At 36.6% G+C, this 22296-nt stretch overlaps 1 protein-coding gene across 1 annotated transcript in view; it reads left to right on the top strand.

Moving 5' to 3' along the window:
• Window positions 1–22296, top strand: part of TEX11 (testis expressed 11) — a gene marked incomplete at both ends in the record, with an annotated part of 405993 nt that overhangs the window by 276073 nt on the left and 107624 nt on the right. The window contains 3 exons of the mRNA XM_084259198.1: window positions 9086–9188; window positions 14217–14341; window positions 17613–17698. Of these exons, the coding sequence (XP_084115324.1) occupies window positions 9086–9188; window positions 14217–14341; window positions 17613–17698 (314 nt within the window). The remainder of the gene's footprint in view (window positions 1–9085; window positions 9189–14216; window positions 14342–17612; window positions 17699–22296) is intronic.

The following is a 22296-nucleotide window of genomic DNA, read 5'->3' as shown; positions in this document are numbered from 1 at the left end:
TCAGAATGATATTGGCTATGGGCTTGTCATATATGGCCTTCATTATATTAAGGTATGTTCCTTCTATCCCGAGAATTTCGAGGACCATTATCATTAGTGGATGTTGGACTTTTGTCAAATGCTTTCTCGGCATCTACTGATATGCTCATATGGTTTTTATTTTTATTTTTATTGATGTATTGGATTACATGAATTGATTTTCAGATGTGAAAACATCCTTGTGTCCCTGGAATAAATCCTACTTGGTCACGGTGAATTATCTTTTTGGTGCATTGTTGGATTCTGTTGGCTAGGATTTTATTGAGGATTTTTGCATCAGTGTTCATTTAGAGAGATTGGACTGTAGTTTTCTTTTTTGTGTTGTCCTTGTTTGGCTTCAGTATTAGTGTAATATTGGCTTCATGAAATGTATTTGGTAGTATCCTTTCCTTCTCAATTTTTTGAAGGCGTTTGTGTAGTATAGGCACTAGTTCATTTCTGAATGTTTGGTAGAATTCATTCGTGAAGTCATCGGGTCCTGGGCATTTATTTTTGGAGAGGATGTTGATTACTGTTTCAATTTCACTGCTTGTACTTGGTCTGTTTAGGTGTTCTATTTCTTCTTTATCTAGCTTTGGATGATTGTAAAGTTGTAGGAATATGTCCATCTCTTCTAGATTGTTGACCTTGTTTGCATAGAATTGTTCATAGTTATCTCTGCTTATTCGTTGGATTTCTGCTGTGTCTGTTGTAATTTCTCCTCTTTCATTTATGATCTTTCTGGGCCCATGAGGTAGCTAAGTGGGTGATGGGACTCCTGCAGCCTCCCTCACCTGAGAGCTTGGGGTACCAAGAGGCCCCCAATGTAGGTACCAGCCCTATTAAGCTCTCTCTGATGTCCTTCCCACCTAACTGCAACCAACCATTAAATGTTCCCGTGGCTCCAGGAAGGGCAGGGGAGGGAGGCAGCACAATAAAGGGGCCCACTCTCTCCACCATTTATCTGTGGGGAGGCCCTGCTTACCCACCTTTCCTTGTCTAGGCCCCTCAGATATCACAGGATTCTCCTGGCTTCTTGTCTTCAAAGTTCTCCCGTACTCCTGGATGTCGTGTGCCGGCTTTGTGAGTGGGGGAGGGGGGAAGGGTTCCAGTGATTTTCTCTCTTCCCTTCCCCCGTCTTTCCAAATTCCCTGGGCATTCTGAGTGGATCACAGTTGCTGGCAAGTCTGTCTAACACTTCCAAGTCCTCACTGTTATTTTCTCCCTATCGGATGTTTTTATAGGAGAATTTGATCCCAGCGCCCCTTTGCCGCCATGTTGATGACGTCTGTCTTCGAAGACAACTGTTTTTAAACTAGTTTTTGATAATTCTGGTTTTTATAGCTTGGAGATTTATTTCGGTTATCTGTTGTTTTTGCTGCTTCTCATTTGTCTGCCTTATTTTTGAAAGGATTGATGCAGTAAAAAAAGGAAAGCCAGGTAAGTTTCTCTCAGGCAGGAAATTTATTGGGCTCACTGGCGAGGTTCGCCGACTCCCGTGGGGGTAGGAGAAGTCGTGCCGTCGGGGGATAAGGGCAAGTTTTTTTTTTTATTTGTTTATTTATTTTAATACAAGAGCTGGGGTACAGGCCAGAGGTGCAGGAAGGTGAGAGGATTCACCAGAGACAGAACGGGGAACAGAATAGGTAGACTGACTGAAATAGACTGCTGAGAGGAGCAGTGGGCTCGCCAAGAGACGTCTGCCGCAGATAAGAGCAAGCTTTTATAGGGCAGGGTCTGGACTTGGAGGGAGGTGGAGAATGCAGAGTCGAAGTTGCTTTTCAAAGAAGTTTTTTTTTTCTCTCAGAACTGGTTGTTCTTTCACCGCTGCTTCTCAGGGCCCGTGCAAATGGGGCAGAGCCGGCTCCCCAGATGCAGATGGCAGCAGTTTCAAGATTCCTGCCCCCACCCTGGCCTTGACCTTACAATTTTCTAGTGTGCTTTATTTCTTTTAATGCATGCTAATCATGAGTCTTGAAAAATTATTTATGGAAATATTTGAAGTCTTAGATGAAGGTGTCTTCCTCCAGAGAAAATTTGTTTTTGATTCTTCAGATCCTTGGAACCAATAAAAACTAAAATCACAGTTTGATGTCGTTTGGCCTGCCTTATAATGTAATTTTGAGCTGTAATGCATGAAACAGTCTACTTGTGCTGTACATCAGGAATTGTTTCTCCCCAATCAATTTTGCTGCATTCTCTCAGAATCAAGTTTACTTTATTGGCAGCTCTGCGGATGTGAATAGGAATAGGTTTATTCTGGTTTGTTGTTAGCTTAAAAGTGCCATCTCTGGGCCTTTGTGTATTTCCATATCCAATAAAACTATCGTTAGAATAGCTAGAATACTAATCAGAAAAAAATGAAAGTGGTTCTAATCTTCTGCTTACCTCTCCATATTTTCCCTTAGATTTTGCTTTCCTATCTTGTTATTTAGTTTTGGAATTAAAAATAATGTTATACATTTTTGGTGGTTTTTCAATAAGGTAGTTGGTCTGAAAAAACTAATGGACTCCATCTTCAGAAGAATGCACTGTATTTTTTTTTTTAGCATTTTCAGAGAAAGTTCGTCAAAGATTTTTCTTAGAGTATCCCTAAGCCATTGTTACTTTACTAGTAATATTTGTCAAATTTGGTAAGGACCTCTTTACAGCTTTTTTTTAATTAATATTTTATTTTATATAATTCTTACATCATTTTTCATTTGTGCACAATGTATGCATTTTCATTTTGGTTATATTCCCCATACAATGGCACCCCTCTCTTATTTTGAACCTAGTCCTTCCTCTCCCTGACCCTCCCATCCAGTGTGTCTCTGGTTTATACTTGCTTGTTGATTTTGATTTTTACTTTGTATTAATTAGTTTCTTTCCTGATCCCTTATTTCGGTTTTCTAAATTCCTGCGGTGAGTGAGACCATCCATTATGTTTTGTTTTCTTTCTGACTTATTTCGCTGAGCATGATTCCTTGTAGCTCTATCCATGTTGCTGCAAACTGCATGTGTTTATCTCTTTTGATTGCTGGGTAATATTCCACTGTGTATATGTACCACATCTTCTTGATCCAATCATCTATTTTTGGGCATTTGGGTTGTTTCCATAGCTTAGCTATTGTAAATAGAGCTGCTATAAACATAGGGATGCAGGTGCCCTTTGGAATTAATGTTTCTGTGTCCTTTGGGTAAATAGCTAGGAGTGGAATTGCTGGATCATATGGAAGCTCTATCTTTAGTACGTCAAGAAATCTTCACACAGTTCTTCATAGTGGTTGGACCAGTTTGCACTCCCACCAGCAGTGCAGGAGAATTCCTTTTTCTCCACAACCTTGCCAACATTTGTTGTTGCTAGTTTTTTTAATATGTGCCATTCTCACTGGTGTAAGATGGTATCTCTTTGTAGTTTTGATTTGCATTTCCCTGATTACAAGTGATATTGAACATTTTTTCATATACCTGTTAGCCATTTGCATTTCCTCTTCAGAGAAGTTTCTTTTTAGCTCTTCTGCCCATTTTTTGACTGGATTATTTTCTTTGTTTTTGGTGAGTCTCATCAGCTCTTTGTAGAGTTTTGTGATCAGTCCATTATCATTAGTGTTGTGTGCAAAAATGTTCTCCCAGTCTGTGGGGTTTCTCTTTGTTTTGGTTATTGTCTCTTTTGTTGTGCAGAAGCTCTTTAATTTGATGTAGTCCCAGCTGTTTATCTTTGCCTTCGCTATCACTGCTTTGGGTGATGTGTCTGTAAATGTGTCTTTGAGGTGCATGTCATGTAGTGTTTCACCTATGTTTTCTTCTATGTATTTTATGGTTTCAGGTCTTATGTCTAGTTCTTTTATCCATTTTGAGTTGGTTTTTGTGCATGGTGTGAGGTATTGGTCAAGCTTCATTCTTTTGCATGTAGCAGCCCAGTTTTCCCAGCACCATTTACTGAGCAAACTTTCTTTGCTCCAGTAAATATTCTTTGCTCCTTTGTCAAAGATTAGTTGATCATAAATCTGTGGGTTTATTTCTGGATTTCTCTTCATTTCCATTGGTCTGTGTGTCTGTTCTTGTTCCGATACCATGCAGCTTTGATGATTATTGCTTTGTAGTATAGTTTGAAATCTGGGAGTGTGATGCCTCCATTCCCTTCTGTTTTTTTCAGGAGAGCTTTGACTATTTAGGGTTTTGGTTCCCTCTATATGAATTTCATCAATATTTGTTCTATTTCTTTGAAGAATGTCATTTAAATTTTCATTGGAATAGCATTGAATCTGTAAATTGATTTTGGTAGGATGGCCATTTTCATAATGTTAATTCATGCAATCCATGAGCAGGGGATGTCTTTCCATTTCTTTGTGTCTTCTTCTATTTCTTTTAATAGTGTTTTATAGTTTTCTTTGTATAGGTTCTTTACCTCTTTTATTAGGTTTATTCCTAAGTAGTTGATTTTTTTGTTTCAATAATAAAAAGGATTTTTTTTAAATTTTTTAAAGCTTTTTTTATTTAAATATTTTTATTTTATATAATTCTTACATCTTTTTTCATCTTTGCACAATGTATGCATTTTCATTTTGGTTATATTCCGCATAAAATTGCACCCCCCCCCTTATTTTGACACTAGTCCTTCCTTTCCTGCCCCTCCATCCTCCCCTCACCCCTCCCTCCCCCTCCCCCCGCCGTGTGTCTCCAGTTTATAGTTGCTTGTCGATTTTGATTTTTACTTTGTATTGGTTAGTCTTTATCCTGGTCTCTTATTTAGGTTTTCTAAATTCCTGCTATCAGTGAGACCATCTGGTATTTTTCTCTTTTTTTGGCTTATTTCGCTGAGCATGATCCCTTCATCCATATTGCTGCAAACTGCATGTGTTATCATTTTTGATTGCTGAGTAATATTCCATTGTGTATCTGTACCACATCTTCTTGACCCAGTCATCTATTTTTGGGCATTTGGTTTGCTTCCATTGCTTAGCATTTGTAAATAGTGCTGCTACAAACGTAGGGGTGCAGGTGCCCTTTGGGATTACTGTTTCTGTGTGTTTGGGTAAATAATTAAAAAAAAAAAACCCTTTTACTATCGAAACAAAAAAAATCAAATATTTGGGAATAGATTTTTTTTTTAATTTCTTTTTCTTCAGATTTATTGTTTGTATATTGGAAGGCTGCTGATTATTGCATGTTGATTTTGTATCCTGCCACTTTTCTAAACTGATTAGTTGAATTAGTTTTTCTGTGGAATTTTTGGGGTTCTCTATGTATATTATCATAGCATCTGCAAATAGTGATAGTTTAACTTCTTCCTTCCCTATTTGGATTCCTTGTATGTCTTTCTCTTGTCTTATTGCTCTGGCTAGGGCTTCCAGTATTATATTGAAAAGCAGTGGTGAGAGTCGACATCCTTTTCTTGTTCCAGATCTTAATGGAAATACTGTCAGATTTTCGCCATTGACAATGATATTGGCTATGGGCTTGTCATAGATGGGCTTTATGATGTTGATGTATGTTCCTTGTATCCCGAGAATTTCAAGGGCCTTTATCATAAATGGGTGTTGTACTCTGTCGAATGCTTCTCAGCATCTGTCAATATTATCATATGGTATTTATATTTCTTTTTGTTGATGTGTTGGATAACATTGATTTTCAGATGTTGAACCGTCCTTGTGTCCCTGGAATAAATCCTACTTGGTTGTGGTGAATTATCTTATGGATACATTATTGGATTCTGATAGCTAAAATTTTATTGAAGATTTTTGCATCCGTGTTCATTAGAGATATTGACCTGTAGTTTTCTTTTTTTGTGTGTTGGCCTTGTTCGGTTTTGGTATTAGTGTAATGTTGGCTTCATAGAACATGTTTTTTATTATCCCTTCCTTCTCAATTTTTTGAAAGAGTTTGTGAAGGATAGGCACTAATTCGTTCCTGAATGTTTGGTAATATTCATTTGTAAATCCATCAGGTCCTGGGCTTTTGTTTTTGGGGATGTTTTTGATTACCATTTCAATTTCGCTGCTTGTAATTGGTCTGTTTACGTGTTCTATTTCTTCTTTATCTAGCTTTGGGTGATTGTAGAGTTGCAGGAATTTGTCCATCTCTTCTGGATTGTTGAACTTGTTTGCATATAACTGTTCATAGTATTTTCTAATTATTCATTTGATTTCTGCTGTGTATGTTGTGATTTCTCCTCTTTCATTTGTGATCCTATTTATTTGTGCTTTCTCCCGCTTTTCCTTTGTGAGCCTGGCTAGGGGTTTGCATAATTTATTTATTTTTTCAAAGAACCATCTTTTGGTTTCATTGATCTTTTGGATTGTTTTTTTAGTTTCAATTTCATTTATTTCTGCTTTGATTTTTATTATTTCTTTTCTTCTACTGGTTTTGGGGTTTTTTCTTTTGTTCATTTTCTAGTTCTTTGAGCTTTGATGTCAGGCTGTTTCTTTGAGTTCTTTCTTGTTTCTTGATGTGAGCCTCTATTGCTATATATTTTCCTCTTATTACTTACTGCTTTTGCTGCATCCCATATGTTTAGGAAACTGGTGTCCTCCTTGTCATTCTACTCAAAGTATTTTTTAATTTCTTCTTTATCTCCTCATTAGTCCAGTGGTCTTCCAGTAGTGTGGGTTTCAATCTCCATGAGGTAGGAGAGTTCCTTGCAGCCTTTTCATGCTTTATTTCTAGTTTGATGTCTTCATGGTAGAGAAGATGGTTGGTATGATTTCAATCTTGATGTATCTGTTGATGTTTGTTCTTGTGTCCCAGTATGTGATCGATCCTGGAGAATGATCCTTGTGCGCTTGAGAAATATGTGTACTCATATTGTTGGGGGTTTAGTGTTCTATAGATGTCTGTTTAGCCCATGAGCTCTAGATCCTTATTTAGAGCTTTAGTGTCCTTACATATTTTTTGTCTTGTTGATCTATCCATTGTTGATAGTGGTGTGTTGAAATCTCCTACTATATATGTGTTTTCTCTGATGTCTGTTTTCAGAGATGCTAATAGTTGTCTGATATATATTGGTGCTCCTTCATTTGGTGAGTATATGTTAATGAGTGTTATTTCTTCTTGAAGTATTGTCCCCTTGATCATAATGAAGTGACTGTATGGGTCTCTTTTTACCTTTTTGAGTTTGAAATCTGTTTTATCTGATTTAAGTATAGCTATTCTTGCCTTTCTTTTGTGGTCTATTGCTTTCCATCCTTTTACTTTGAGTCTGTTTTTATCTTTTGTAGTTAAATGTGTTTCCTGGGTTTTGTTTCTTAATCCAGCCTGTGACTCTATGTCTTTTTATTGAAGAGTTTAGTCCATTTACATTTAGAGTTAATATTGCTATGTTAGCACTTGTATTTGCCATTGTGTTTGTCTTTCCTCTGATTTTATTCATTTATTCCTTTAATAACTTTTTTTGGCCTTGTTTCGCTGTTATTCATCCCTCTGTTGGTTCTGGATTTAGGACTCCTTGTAGTATTTTTTGGAGTTTGGGTTTAGTCGTAATGAAATTCCAGAGTTTCTGTTTGTCTGGGAAGGTCCTTATTCTTTCTTCATAGAGGAAGGAAAGCTTTGCAGGATAGAGTATTCTTGGTTGGCATTTATTGTCTTGGAGTCTGTTGACTATGTCCCTCCACTCTGTCCTTGCCCATAGTGTTTCTTCAGAGAAGTCTGATGTCAGTCTGATTGGTTTTCCTTGGTATGTTATCTGTTTCTTCCCTCTTGTCAGCGTCATTATTTTTTCCTTGTCTTGGATTCTTGGGATCTTTACTATTATGTGTCTTGCTGTATTTTTCCTTTCATCATGGAAGTTTGGTCTTCTTCTTGCTTCTTGTATGTCTATTTTCAGCTCCTCCTTCACGTTTGGGAAGTTCTCTTCAATTATTTCCTTGAATATTTTCTCTTTCCCTAGGTCTTTCTCTTCTCCTTCTGGGATTCCTATAACTCTTATATTTCCCTTCTTCATGGAGTCAGATAGTTCCCAAAGTCTTTCTTCATTCTTTTTCCTTCTTACTTCTCGTTCCTTTTCTGTTTTGGTTCTTTTTATTCCTGTGTCTTCAAGAGTACTTATTTGTTCTTCCATGTCATGTATTCTGCTTTCACTGCTTTTCCCAGAGTTCTTTAGCTCCTCCATTAATTCTTTGATAATCTGCATTTCTTTTACTTCCCTCTTTAGGGACTCAATTTTATTCTTCTGATCGTTGATTATTTTTCCCGTATCATTTTTTACTTCCTTCAGTTTTTTCATCATGACAATTTTAAATTCTTTCTGGAAGGCACAGAAGTTCTTCCAAGTCACTGTTGTTGCATTCTGGTGGGTGGTTTTCTTTTTGTGGTGTGTCTTTTTCCTGAGGAGTAGCTAGGTTGCTTATTAGTTTTTCTTCTCCCTGCTACCTGTTTTCTAATTTGCCCTATGCATTAGAACACTGTGTCGCTGGTACTTTCCGGCATCCTTTTGGTGTGTCCCAGCCTTTGGGATTTTGGAATCTGGTGGTCCAAACGAGTCAAATACTCTTATGCCAGAAGTCCAGTGAGGCAATGGTACTTTGAGTATGTTAATGGTTGCTGTCACAGAATATCTCTTCCTTCTGTGTTTGTTTAGTTACAAATGTGTGTCTTGAAGTCCCACAGACTTCCCTGGAGGTGGGACGGCTGGATTGCACTCTGGGCTCCAAATCGCTGGATCCCCCTCTGGGCTCCAACTCCCAGCCAGAGGGGACCAGGCTTGTGGGGGCCTTCAGCTCGCCTCTGACTGGCTCCATGGGGAGCCGTCTGCCAGTTTCAAGAAGTCTTTATTGAAGGAAGGTCCCTGTTCTAAAATTGTGAGTTGGAGACGCACTTTTCTGCATGCGCAGTCTGCCCCAGCATTGGATGCCCGCTCCCCCTCTGGCTCCGACTGCTGTCCTGAAGTGGCCTGGCGTGGGGGTGCTTCATAGCTCACCTCTGGTTCTGCGGGGAGCCTTCTGCTGGTTTCAAGCAGTCTTTATTTAGGGAAGGTCCCTGGTCTAAAATGGCAAGTTGGAGACGCAAATTCCTGCTCACACGGTCTGCCCCAACTTTGGCTCTCTTTACAGCTTTTAATAAAAGGTATTCAATATTTTTTTTCTTTCAGGCTAAAGAAGCAGTGACAGAGGCTGAACGACGTGATCCTGAAAATATTTTCACTCGATTTTATATTTTCAAGATTGCAGTCTTAGAGGGAAACTCTGACAGAGGTACAAATGTTCACTATGAGTTTAATATTTGATTAACTCAAATAATAAACAAACATGATTGACCATTATAGAAAAAAATGTTGTTTTTAAAACATTGGAGACAAATATATATATTCAAACTTTCCTATGTGAAGATAATACAACCATGCATAAAGTAACTATTGTACGTTACATAAGAAACAAGTGGGCTACTTAGTGAGGAATTAGAACCTGGGTAGATGTGAGACAAGAATTGGTGTGAAAGTCTTGTCAATGTACATACTATTTTGTACTTTCTGTCATTTGAACCATCCTATTAAAAAATAAGTTTAAAAATCTGTGGGGCAATACTGCAAACCATTATTACATCTTCTTTAGAGGAAGATGTGGGGAAAATGAATCCTCTTAAACTGTTTGTGGGAATTTAGACTGTTCCAGCCTTTATGGAAAACAGTATGGAAGCTTCTCAAAATAGTAAAAATAGATCTTCCATATGATCTAGCAATTCCATTCCTAGGTATCTGCCCAAAGAATGTAAAAGCACTAATTAGAAGGGATATATGTACTCATATATTCATTGCAGCCAAGCTATGGAAACAACCTAACCACTCCAAAACAAATAAGATTTATTCTGCACTGAAGTAGAAAGGCTTCAAGTAGTAAAGTGTATGTTTATATTAATTAGGGAGTAACAAATGCGAATCAATTTTTAATCAAGGTTAATATTGCTGTCATCTCCATAATCAATGTTCTCATTAGAGATTTCTTATTAGAGGAACGTGTGGTGCATATGCACAGTGGAATGCTACACAGCTATTTAAAAAGATAAACTCTTACCATTTGCAAAAATATGGATGAAACTGGAGGGGATTTTGCTAATGAAGTCAGTCAGAAGAAAAAAGACAAATACTAGATAGTAGCAATTCCACATGCAGTGAAGTGCAACAAAACAGAGGGTCAGGTAAAGCCAAACTAATAACAAACCCTGAAATCTGACTGTGAACTCTGGTTAAAAAGGAGGAATAGGAAGGGGTGAGAACAAAGTGAAGTGGGAACAAGATTCCCAAGGAAGTGGACTGTGGGTGCTTTGATGATGGGTGTGGTGTGGTAACAGTACTTGAGGGGAGATCCTCTACCTCTAAAATATAAACAACATTTGCAAAATAAATTTACCTTAATTAAAAAAATCAATTATTTTTAGAGAACAGGGTACCTTCTTGATTTTCACCCTTTTCAGGGGGTGATTGGTCTAAGATTGGGCCTTTCATGGAATTTCTGTCACCAAGTCGATAGTGTTGGAATTGCTCACGTGGCTCTCATTCTGTTACTACTGTGTTCTTTCCATTAAATTAAGCATAGTTTCATAACTGTTGTGTCTGCACACACACACACACACACACATACACATCTCTTCATTTTATTGTAGATATCCCTATGCTATAACATTATTTTCATCAGACCTTAGGGTAGCTGAGCAAGTCCTGAGAGTGGTTTGAACTGCAGACCGATTGCCCTTTGTGAAGGCTACAAGTTGAAAAATTGAGGGTCTTAAATTAATGTATACAAACAGAATTTGTGCTAATCTAATTAAGCAACTAAGTATGAATGCCTGCTGTGTGCAGTGGACTTTTTATTCACTCCATAAGAAAAATAAGATTTACTCTGCACTGAAAAAGAAATGCTCCAAATAGTAAAGTATGTTTATATTAATTAGGGAGTTGCTAGTTAAAATCAATTTTTTGTCATGGTTAATATTGTTGTCATATTCATCATCAACATTCTCTTTAGTGATTTCTGGGTATTTATTTTATGTGATATATTATGTTGATGGATAAAAGAACTTGAAACTTTTTGCCAAAATGAATGAAAAATTAGTTTTCCTATTAAGCCTTTTCTGTTAATATTCTATCAAAAATTATTTTGCTTTCTAAACATAGCAATAGTCACCCTAATTATTTCTTCCTCAGTTATCTGTGACCACTTTTTAAAGTCATGTTTACAATAAAATTTATATTGCTAGTGTATGGTTTTATGAGGTTTGTTTCTGTTAATAATTCTGTGAGTTTTGATAAATGCATACTTACCATGTAACCATCACCACAATGAAGCTACAGAAAAATATTACTTTACGCTTGGTCACTTTAATGTCACTCCTTCCCACCACTTCTTACCTTAGAAACCCTGGAAACTCTTTTCAGTTGCTCTGTAGTTTTTCTTTTCCAGAATAGCATATAAATAGAATAGGGTACTATGAAGTTTTTTGAGCCAAAGCAATCCTGACAAGAAAGAAGAAAAGTGGTGGTAAACCAAATCGTGGTATCACATGTCTGGGCTTCAAACTATGCTAGGAACCTATAGTAATCGAAAGAGTAAGGTGATGGAATTTAAAAAAAGACCTGAAACCATAAAATATATAGAAGAAAACATAGGTGAAACACTCTAATACATAAATCTGGAGGTATCTTAACAGAGTCATCCCCAGCAGCAAGAAAAACAAGAGAATATAAGCAATTGGGACTACATCAAGCTGAAAAGCTTCTGTACAGTGAAAGAGACCAAAACTGATATAAAGACACACCCTACTGAATGGGAGAAATTATTTGCACACCATATATCTGAAAAGGGACTTACATCCAAGATATATGAAGAACTCCTACAACTCAACAAAAAGGATACAAATAAACCAAACAAAAATGGGCAGAAGAGCTAAATAGGTACTTCTCTAAAGAAGACATAAATGGCCAACAGGCACATAAAGAAATGTTCATCATCACTTACCATCATGGAAATGCAAATCAAAACCACAATGAAATACCACCTGACACCTTTTTTTTCCCCAAAGGACCTCTTCTTTTTTAAAAAATTTATTTATTTTTCTATTCCCCATACAATCGCACCCCCCTTATTTTGACCCCCATCCCTCCTTTCCCCACCCCCCATTGTGTGTCTCTGGTTTATAGTTGCTTGTTGATTTTGATTTTTTCTTTCTTATATTCTTTTTCCTGGTCCCTTATTTAGGTTTTCTAGATTCCTGCTATAAGTGAGACCATCTGGTATTTTTCTTTTTCTTTCTGGCTTATTTCACTGAGCATGATCCCTTCCAGCGCCATCCATGTTGCTGAAAATCACATGTGTTTATCTTTTTTGAATGCTGAGCAATATTCCATTGTGTATATGTACCACATCTTCTTGATCCAGTCTTCTATTTTTGGACATTTGGGTTGTTTCCAAAACTTAGCTATTGTAAATAGTGCTGCTATAAACATAGGGGTGCAGGTGCTCTTTGGAATTAATGTTTCTGTGTCCTTTGGGTAAATACCTAAGAGTGGAATTGCTGGATCTTATGGAAGCTCTGTGTTTAGTAGGTCCAGAAATCTCCACACAGCTCTCCATAGTGGTTGGGCCAGTTTGCACTCCCACCAACAGTGCAGGAGAGTTCCTTTTTCTGCACATCCTCACCAATATTTGTTGTTGCTGTTTTTTTTTTTTTTAATATGTGCCATTCTCACTGGTGTAAGATGGTATCTCATGGTAGTTTTGATTTGCATTTCCCTGATTACAAGTGACGTTGAACATTTTTTCATATGCCTGTTGGCCATCTGCATTTCCTCTTTGGAGAGGTTTCTTTTTAGGTCTTCTGCCCATTTTTTGACTGGATTATTTTCTTTGTTTTTGTTGAGTCTCATCAGCTCTTTGTAGATTTTTGGGATCAGTCCATTATCATTAGTGTTGTGTGCAAAAATGTTCTCCCAGTTGGTGGGGTTTCTCTTTGTTTTGGTTATTGTCTCTCTTGCTGTGCAGAAGCTCTTTAATTTGATGTAGTCCCAGCTGTTTATCTTTGCCTTCGCTATCACTGCTTTGGGGGATGTGTCTGTAAAGATGTCTTTGAGGTGCATGTCATGTAGTGATGATGATGAGGATGTGGAGAAAAAGATACCTTCATACATTGTTGGTGGGAATGTAGACTGGTTCAGTCCCTATGGAAAATGGCTTGGAAGTTTCTCAGAAGACTAAAAATCAATCTACCATATGACTCAGAAATTCCTAGGTATCTAGGAATCTTATGTATCTACCCAAAAAATACAAAAACACATATGTGAAAGGAAGCCTGCACTCCTATATTTATTGCATCACCATTACAATAGCCAATATATGCAAACAACCTATATGTTCCAAAAACAGACAAGTGGATCAAGAATATGTGATATATATTCACAGTGAAATACAGCTCAGCAATCAAAAGAAGATAAATTCATGTCATTTGTAGTAACATAGAAAGTACTGGAAGGGCTTATACTAAGTGAAATTAAGCCGGAAGGAGAAAGATAAATACTGACTGGTGTCACTTATAAGTGAAATATAGATAAACAAAGGGTCAAAAACAAAAGTTAAGACCAATCTTTGAAAACTGACCATAGATCTTTATCTTTCAGAGGGGAAGAGAAAGGGGTAAAAGCAAGGGGTAGAGGGGAGAACACCAGAACTATGTTGAAGGCCTATGGGCGCTTCTGTAGTGGGAGTGTTGTGGTGACTACAGCTGAGTGGGGGAATCCTATACTGGATGTAAAATAATGGTGAGACAAATGTGATAACTAATACACTATGGAAACACCCTGGATGTAAAATAATAGTACTTCAATAAGAACAACAAAAATATTGACCCCTGTATACCTAAAAAACAATATGATACCACCATTCTATTTGTTTTACTTCATTCTGTATTGTATTCCATTCAGTGGAACTACCAAAATGTATTTAGCATATCAATTATTGAGGAAATTTAAGTTGTTTCCATATTTGGTCGTATAAAACAATGTTGGATGAACATCTTTATATGTATGTCATTGCTTTGTAATTGGGTAAATTCACAAAAGTGAATTTCTGACATTCAAATCCTCCTGATAGTTTAGCAAGTTGGATGACTTTATGAAAATTAAGTAATATTTTAAATATTAAGGTGAGTTCCAAAGTCATTGTGGTATAATGAACCGTGGATAGCTATTACTTTGATAAATATCTCATTTTTTGAATTGTTTTCTTGTTTTTCAGCTTTGCAGACAATTGCTACTTTAGATAATTTATTAACTGCTGAAAATCCAGGAGAGAATATAGCACTTACAGAAAGAGATTCAACTGTCATGCTCCTCAGTTTAGCTGCCCAGTTTGCTCTGGAGGTAATTGTTATGTATCCATCTACTAGATTTTTACCTCTTTTCTATTTTTGAAGATTTACTTTTATTTATTTATGCATACAAGAACTGGAGTGTAGGTCAGAGGTGTGGGGTGTGTGAGAGAGGATTCACTAGAGACAGAATGGGGAGAACAGGCAACTACTACAATATACTTCTGAGGGGAGCAGCAGGTGAGTAAGGAGAGGTCTGCTGTGTCATGTATGTTAGCTCCCTGTCCCAGGGATCAAACTCATGCTGCAGTGGCTGGCCATGACTTGATAGCACTAAGACTTTAACCTCTGTGCCACTAGAGAGGCCCTCTTTTTTATTTTCAAAGACAATGAAATCATAAGTTTGGCACAGGACAGACCTTCCTTTACCCTCTTTTGCTTCATATTTTCACACCAAGCTTGGTTGCAGAATTATTATTTTTCTCTTTATATCTTTATAATATAAAGTAAATAAATGAAAAGAGATAACAGATTTGTATTTATTATTACAGAAAAAAGATAGAAAAACATCAATTTAAAAAAGAAACTCCAGGGCCTCCCTGCTGGCACAAGGGGTTAAGACGTAGCACTGTGAAGCAATCTGCAGCCTCTGCAGCACGAGTTGGATCCGGGCCGGCCAGGGAGCTACCCACATGGTGAAGCAGACCTCTCTTGTCTTGCCTGCTGCTTCCCTCAGCAGTGTATTTCAGTCAATCTGCCTGTTCTGTTCCCCAGTCTGTCTCTGGTGAATCCTCTTCACCCTCCACATCTCTGGCCTCTACCCCAGCTCTTATATACATAAATAAATAAATCTTTAAAAAAATTTCAAAAGAAAAAAAGGAACTCCATATTTAAAATGCCACACCATGCAAACTAATAGTAAATATATTGTTTGGGAAATTATTTTTCTCATCAATTGGAACAAAACAGTTTAAATCTCTGTGAAACTGTTCAGTTCATAACCACAAAACAACTATAGTTTGGAAGCAATAGATGCTTATATTACTATTTTTGTTTTACTAATAATGCTCTTACTAATATATAGGCTAGGAAAAGCATTGTAGTAACTTGTTGAACTCTTTTTTTTTTTTTAATTTTTTTTTATAGAGGCATGTTTATTTATTTATTTGTTTGTTTGTTTTGTTTATACATGCACTGGGTACAGCCAGAAGCGCGGGAGGGTGAGAGAATTCACCAGAGCCAGAGCGGGGAGCAGAGCAGGCAGAAGGACCGAAGTACACTGCTGAGGGGAGCAGCGGGCCGCAGGAGAGGTCTGCGCGCCGTGTGGGACCCTCCTCTGGTGGCCGGGGAGCAGCCGGGGATCGAACCGGCGCTTCAGAGGCTGCGGGCAGGTTCGCAACCCAGCGCTCAACCGCTGCGCCACCAGGGAGGCCCAACTTGTTGAACTCTTGAAGTGGGTTGTAGGCTGTTTGAGTACTGGCTCTGCTAATAAGCACTTCTTTGAATCTTAATTTCATAATTCCAAAATGAAGCTAATACCTACCTCTGGGATTATTCTGAAAACTAAGAAGATGGTTGAAAATGTGACTTGTAATCTTTGAAGGTTGATCTACAAGTGCAGTGTTTCTGTTCTCATTAACATATATAGCATATTTATTACATTTTTATAATCTGGCCACAGCTGTTCCTTCTACTTTATCTCTTATTTCTCCCCTGAATCATCTTCATAGTAATATAAATCACCATTACATTAGGCTCAATGGAATTGGGGAGATAAAAGGTCTTATCACTTCAGCCAAACACAGTGTCTCTCAAACAGGTCAATCATATTCCTTTTACCATGTTTTGTTTGCACCACCCCAACATTTTTTAAAAAATGCCTTTAAATATTTAAATGCTATCCTTTTCAAAACCCAATTGAAGGTTTCCCTCTACTGTAGAGACTTCCCAAATCAATTCCAAGTCTCAGTGTTCTCTTCTTATTCTGAATTTCAGTATTTTCAATGTGTATGCTAATTATTTGGTCCTTACCATTTATACTGTAGTATATTGCTCATACATGACTTGTTTGTCCAAATTGACTTGTCAGATCTTTGAGGACCGTATTTCTACCACCTAGCCCAATATCTTCCCAAAGTAATTGCTAGATATAGCTTGAATTGTATGTATTTTGATGTTAATGAGTAGGGTAATAGAACTCCTGAATAAGGAATAATATTTGGCAAATGCATATACAGAATGTTTTTGTGCAGGATGGAAAGGAGGAAATGAAAGAAATTTGCTATTGAGGAACCCAAAGGCAAATTTCTTTTTAAGGGAAGGTTTATAAATTTACATTTGTTTTTTTTTTCTTTTTAAAAAGTATTTATTTATTTATGCATACAAGAGCTGGGGTACAGCCCAGAGATGTAGGGGCATGAGTGGACTCACCAGAGATAGAGTGGGGAACAGAACAGGCCGACTGAAATACACTGCTGAGGGGAGCAGCGGGTGAGACAGGAGAGGTCTGCTGCACCATGTGGGTTTCTCCCTGGCCAGCCAGGGATCGAATTCATGCTGTAGAGGTTGTGGATTGCTTCATAGCGCAGTGCTTAACCCCTTGCACCAACAGGGAGGCCCTATAAATTTACGTTTGATGTGGAAAGCAGAAGAAAGCCAGTGGGACAATTGTGGAAATGAGTTTCTGAAAAAGAAGATAGTTTTAATAAAAGAGAAAATTCAAAAGAAAATGACTAAAATAGTTTGAATTAGGAGATAGAAAGAAGGATGGATGAGTCAAAGCCAGTAAATTGTATATCTAAAAAAGAACAAGTGTAGAAGCCATTTTTCACTTGCTACAATGTCTTTACAAAAGTCATTTCAACTGCTGGTGAGAATGTCTCATTCAGCATACATTTATTGAGCACCTACAGTGTGCCAGTCATAGTACTAGCCTCTTGGGATGAATAAGTAAGCAAACAGGGATATATCTTCTTAAACTCTTAAAGTTGGTCAGGGAATTGGCCTTGTAGATACATAAGAGTTTTAAAAAATGTCATCTTCTTGATGAGACCTATCCTTACCACCCTATTTAAAATAACTCATGCTAATCCCATTCCACTCCCACTCCTGATCCTTTTTGTCCTGGATCAATTTTTTGTATAATTCTAACATATTATACAGCTTGCTTATTTATTTTGTTTATTGTTTATTATTATCTCTCCTGCCTGAATGTAAGCTTTAAGTTCAGATTTTTTTTCTTGTCATTAATGGACAAGAGTATAAATAATATTTTGTAAGTATCACTATGAGATGTAATTAAATGTTATATTTGTCCTTTGTAGAATGGACATCAAATTGTGGCAGGAAAAGCTTTGGAATATTTAGCTAAACATTCAGAAGACCCAAAACAAGTCCTTACAGCTTTAAAGTAAGTAATCTCATTTTGTAGATGTGAAGGGATTTCCTATGTTCACCTCACTCTTAGCCTGAAAAACTGCTGAAATAGTGCAGATGGGATCAGACTGAGTCTATGACTACTATATATGCCAAATGTTTTTTTCTTCCAGATTTATTGAGATATAATTAACATAACATTGTGTTATGGTGTACACCATGATGATTTGGTACATGTATATATCCTGAAATAATTACCACATCCTTAATCTCACAAATTACAAAATTTTTGAGTGTTACAGGAATATTTAAGATATACTATCATAGAAATGTTCAAGTATATTATCTAGTATTATTCATTTTAGACATCATGCTATCCATTAGATCTGTAGAAGTTATTTTATTTTCATTTTTTATTTTATTTACATGTATATGTGTGTATATATACATATATAACAACATTGTTCACATTTTTAATATTTTATATAATTCTTACATCATTTTTCATTTTTGCACATGTATGCATTTTCATTTTGGTTATATTCCCCATAAAATTGCACCCCCCTTATTTTGACCCTAATCCTTCCTCTTCCTGCTCCCCTCCCCCCACAGTGTGTCTCTGTTCCATAGTTGCTTGTTGATTTTGATTTTTACTTTGTATTAGTATTTTCCCTGGTCTCTTATTTAGGTTTCTAAATTCCTGCTATGAGTGAGACCATCTTTTTCTTTCTGGCTTATTTCGCTGAGCATAATCCCTTCCAGCTCCATCCATGTTGCTGCAAATTGCATGAGTTTATCTTTTTTGAATGCTGAGCAATATTCCATTGTGTATATGTACCACATCTTCTTGATCCAGTCATCTATTTTTGGGCATTTGGGCTGTTTCCAAAGCTTAACTATTGTCAATAGTGCTGCTATAAACAGAGGGGTGCAGGTGCTCTTTGGAATTGATGTTTCTGTGTCCTTTGGGTAGATACCTAGGAGTGGAATTGCTGGATCATATGGAAGTCTGTTTAGTAGGTCAAGAAATCTCCACACAGCTTTCCATAGTGGTTGGACCAGTTTGCACTCCCACCAACAGTGCAGAAGAGTTCCTTTTTTTACACATCCTCACCAACATTTGTTGTTGCTAGTTTTTTAAACATGTGCCATTCTCACTGGTGTAAGATGGTATCTCATTGTAGTTTTGATTTGCATTTCCCTAATTACAAGTGATATTGAACATTTTTTTTCATATGTGTGTAGATTTTTGGGATCAGTCCTTTATCATTAGTGTTGTGTGCAAAAAATTTTCTCCCAGTTAGTACGGTTTCTCTTTGTTTTGGTTTTTGTCTCTTTTGCTGTGCAGAAGCTCTTTAATTTGATGTAGTCTCAGCTGTTTATCTTTGCCTTCACTATGACTGCTTTGGGTGATGTGTCTGTAAAGATGTCTTTGAGGTGCATGTCATGTAGTGTTTCGCCTATATTTCCTTCTATATATTTTATGGTTTCAGGTCTTATGTCTATTTCTTTAATCCATTTTGAGTTGGTTTTTGTGCATGGTGTTAGGTAGTAGTCAAACTTCATTCTTTTGCATGTAGTGACCCAGTATTCCCAGTACCATTTATTGAACAAACTCTCTTTGCTCCAGTGCATATTCTTTGCTCCTTTGTCAAAGATTAGTTGATCATAAATCTGTGGGTTTATTACTGGATTTTCTATTTTGTTCCATTGGTCCATGTGTCTGTTCTTGTTCCAATACCATGTAGTTTTGATGATTATGGTTTTGTAGTATAGCTTGAAATATGGGAGTGTGATGACTCCATTCCCTTCTATTTTTTTTTGTTTCAGGAGAGCTTTGGCTATTTGAGGTTTTTGGTGATTCCATATGAATTTCATCAATAATTGTTCTAAATCTTTGAAGAATGTCGTTGAAATTTTTATTGGAATAGCATTGAATCTGTAAATTGCTTCTGGTAGGATGGACATTTTCATAATGTTAATTCTTCCAATCCATGAGCAGGGGATGTCTTTCCATTTCTTTGTGTCTTCTATTTCTTTTAACAGTGTTTTATAGTTTTCTTTGTATAGGTTCTTTACCTCTTTTGTTAGGTTTATTCCAAAGTATTTGATTTTTTTTTCTTTCAATAATAAAGGGGATTTTTTTTATTTCTTCTTCTGATTTATTGTTTGTGTCTAAAGGCTACTGATTTTTGCATGTTGATTTAGTATCCTGCCGCTTTACTAAAATGATGATTAGTTGAATTAGTTTTTCTATGGAATTTTTGGGGTTCTCTATGTATATTATCATGGCATCTACAAATAGTGATAGCTTAACTTCTTCCTTCCCTATTTGAATTCCTTGTATGTCTTTCTTTTGTCTTATTGCTCTGGCTAGGGCTTCCAGTATTATATTGAAAAGCAGTGGTGAGAGTCCGACATCCTTGTCTTGTTCCAGATCTTAATGGAAATGCTGTCAGATTTTCGTCATTGAGAATGATACTGGCTATGGGCTTGTCATATATGGGCTTTATGATGTTGAGGTATATTCCTTGTATCCCGAGAATTTCAAGGGCCTTTATCATAAATGGGTTTGTACTTTGTTGAAAGCTTTCTCAGCATCTATCAATATTATCATATGGTTTTTATATTTATTTTTGTTGATGTGTTGGATAACATTGATTGATTTTCAGATGCTGAACCATCCTTGTGTCCCTGGAATAAATCCTACTTGGTCATGGTGAATTATCTTATGGATACATTATTGGATTCTAATAGCTAAAATTTTATTGAAGATTTTTGCATCCGTGTTCATTAGAGAGATTGGCCTGTAGTTTTCTTTTTTGTGTTGTCCTTGTTCAGTTTTGATATTAGTGTAATAATGTTGGCTTCATAGAATGTGTTTGGTATTATCCCTTCCTTCTCAATTTTTTGAAAGAGTTTGTGAAGGATAGGCACTAATTCGTTTCTAAATGTTTGGTAAAATTCATTTGTAAATCCATCAGGTCCTGGGCTTTTGTTTTTGGGGATGTTTTTGGTTACCATTTCAATTTCACTGCTTGTAATTGGTCTGTTTAGGTGTTCTATTTCTTCTTTATCTAGCTTTGGGTGATTGTAGAGTTGCAGGAATTTGTCCATCTCTTCTAGATTGTTGAACTTGTTTGCACATAACTGTTCATAGTAGTTTCTGATTATTCTTTTGATTTCTGCTGTGTATGTTGTGATTTCTCCTGTTTCATGTGTGATCCTATTTATTTGTGCTTTCTCCTGTTTTTCCTTTGTGAGCCTGGCTAGGGGTTTGCATAATTTATTTATTTTTTTCAAAGAACCAGCTTTTGGTTTGATTGATCTTTTGGGTTGTTTTTTTAGTTTCGATTTCATTTATTTCTGCTTTGACTTTTATTATTTCTTTTCTTCTACTGGTTTTGGGGTTTTGTTGTTGTTCATTTTCTAGTTCTTTGAGCTTTGATGTCAGGCTGTTTCTTTGAGTTCTTTCTTGTTTCTTGATGTGAGCCTCTATTGCTATATATTTTCCTCTTATTACTGCTTTTGCTGCATCCCATATGTTTAGGAAACTGGTGTCCTCCTTGTCATTCTACTCAAAGTATTTTTTTAATTTCTTCTTTATCTCCTCATTAGTCCAGTGGTCTTCCAGTAGTGTGGGTTTCAATCTCCATGAGGTAGGAGAGTTCCTTGCAGCCTTTTCATGCTTTATTTCTAGTTTGATATCTTCATGGTAGAGAAGATGGTTGGTATGATTTCAATCTTGGTGTATCTGTTGATGTTTGTTCTTGTGTTCCAGTATGTGATCGATCCTGGAGAATGATCCTTGTGCGCTTGAGAAATATGTGTACTCATATTGTTGGGGGTTTAGTGTTCTATAGATGTCTGTTTAGCCCATGAGCTCTAGATCCTTATTTAGAGCTTTAGTGTCCTTACATATTTTTTGTCTTGTTGATCTATCCATTGTTGATAGTGGTGTGTTGAAATCTCCTACTATATATGTGTTTTCTCTGATGTCTGTTTTCAGAGATGCTAATAGTTGTCTGATATATATTGGTGCTCCTTCATTTGGTGAGTATATGTTAATGAGTGTTATTTCTTCTTGAAGTATTGTCCCCTTGATCATAATGAAGTGACTGTATGGGTCTCTTTTTACCTTTTTGAGTTTGAAATCTGTTTTATCTGATTTAAGTATAGCTATTCTTGCCTTTCTTTTGTGGTCTATTGCTTTCCATCCTTTTACTTTGAGTCTGTTTTTATCTTTTGTAGTTAAATGTGTTTCCTGGGTTTTGTTTCTTAATCCAGCCTGTGACTCTATGTCTTTTTATTGAAGAGTTTAGTCCATTTACATTTAGAGTTAATATTGCTATGTTAGCACTTGTATTTGCCATTGTGTTTGTCTTTCCTCTGATTTTATTCATTTATTCCTTTAATAACTTTTTTTGGCCTTGTTTCGCTGTTATTCATCCCTCTGTTGGTTCTGGATTTAGGACTCCTTGTAGTATTTTTTGGAGTTTGGGTTTAGTCGTAATGAAATTCCAGAGTTTCTGTTTGTCTGGGAAGGTCCTTATTCTTTCTTCATAGAGGAAGGAAAGCTTTGCAGGATAGAGTATTCTTGGTTGGCATTTATTGTCTTGGAGTCTGTTGACT

The sequence above is a fragment of the Talpa europaea genome (assembly GCF_964194135.1).
Source record: "Talpa europaea genome assembly, chromosome: X".
NCBI lineage: Eukaryota > Metazoa > Chordata > Mammalia > Eulipotyphla > Talpidae > Talpa > Talpa europaea.
The sequence above is the reverse complement of the archived record's forward strand: the minus strand, read 5'-3'. Positions and strand labels throughout refer to the sequence as shown.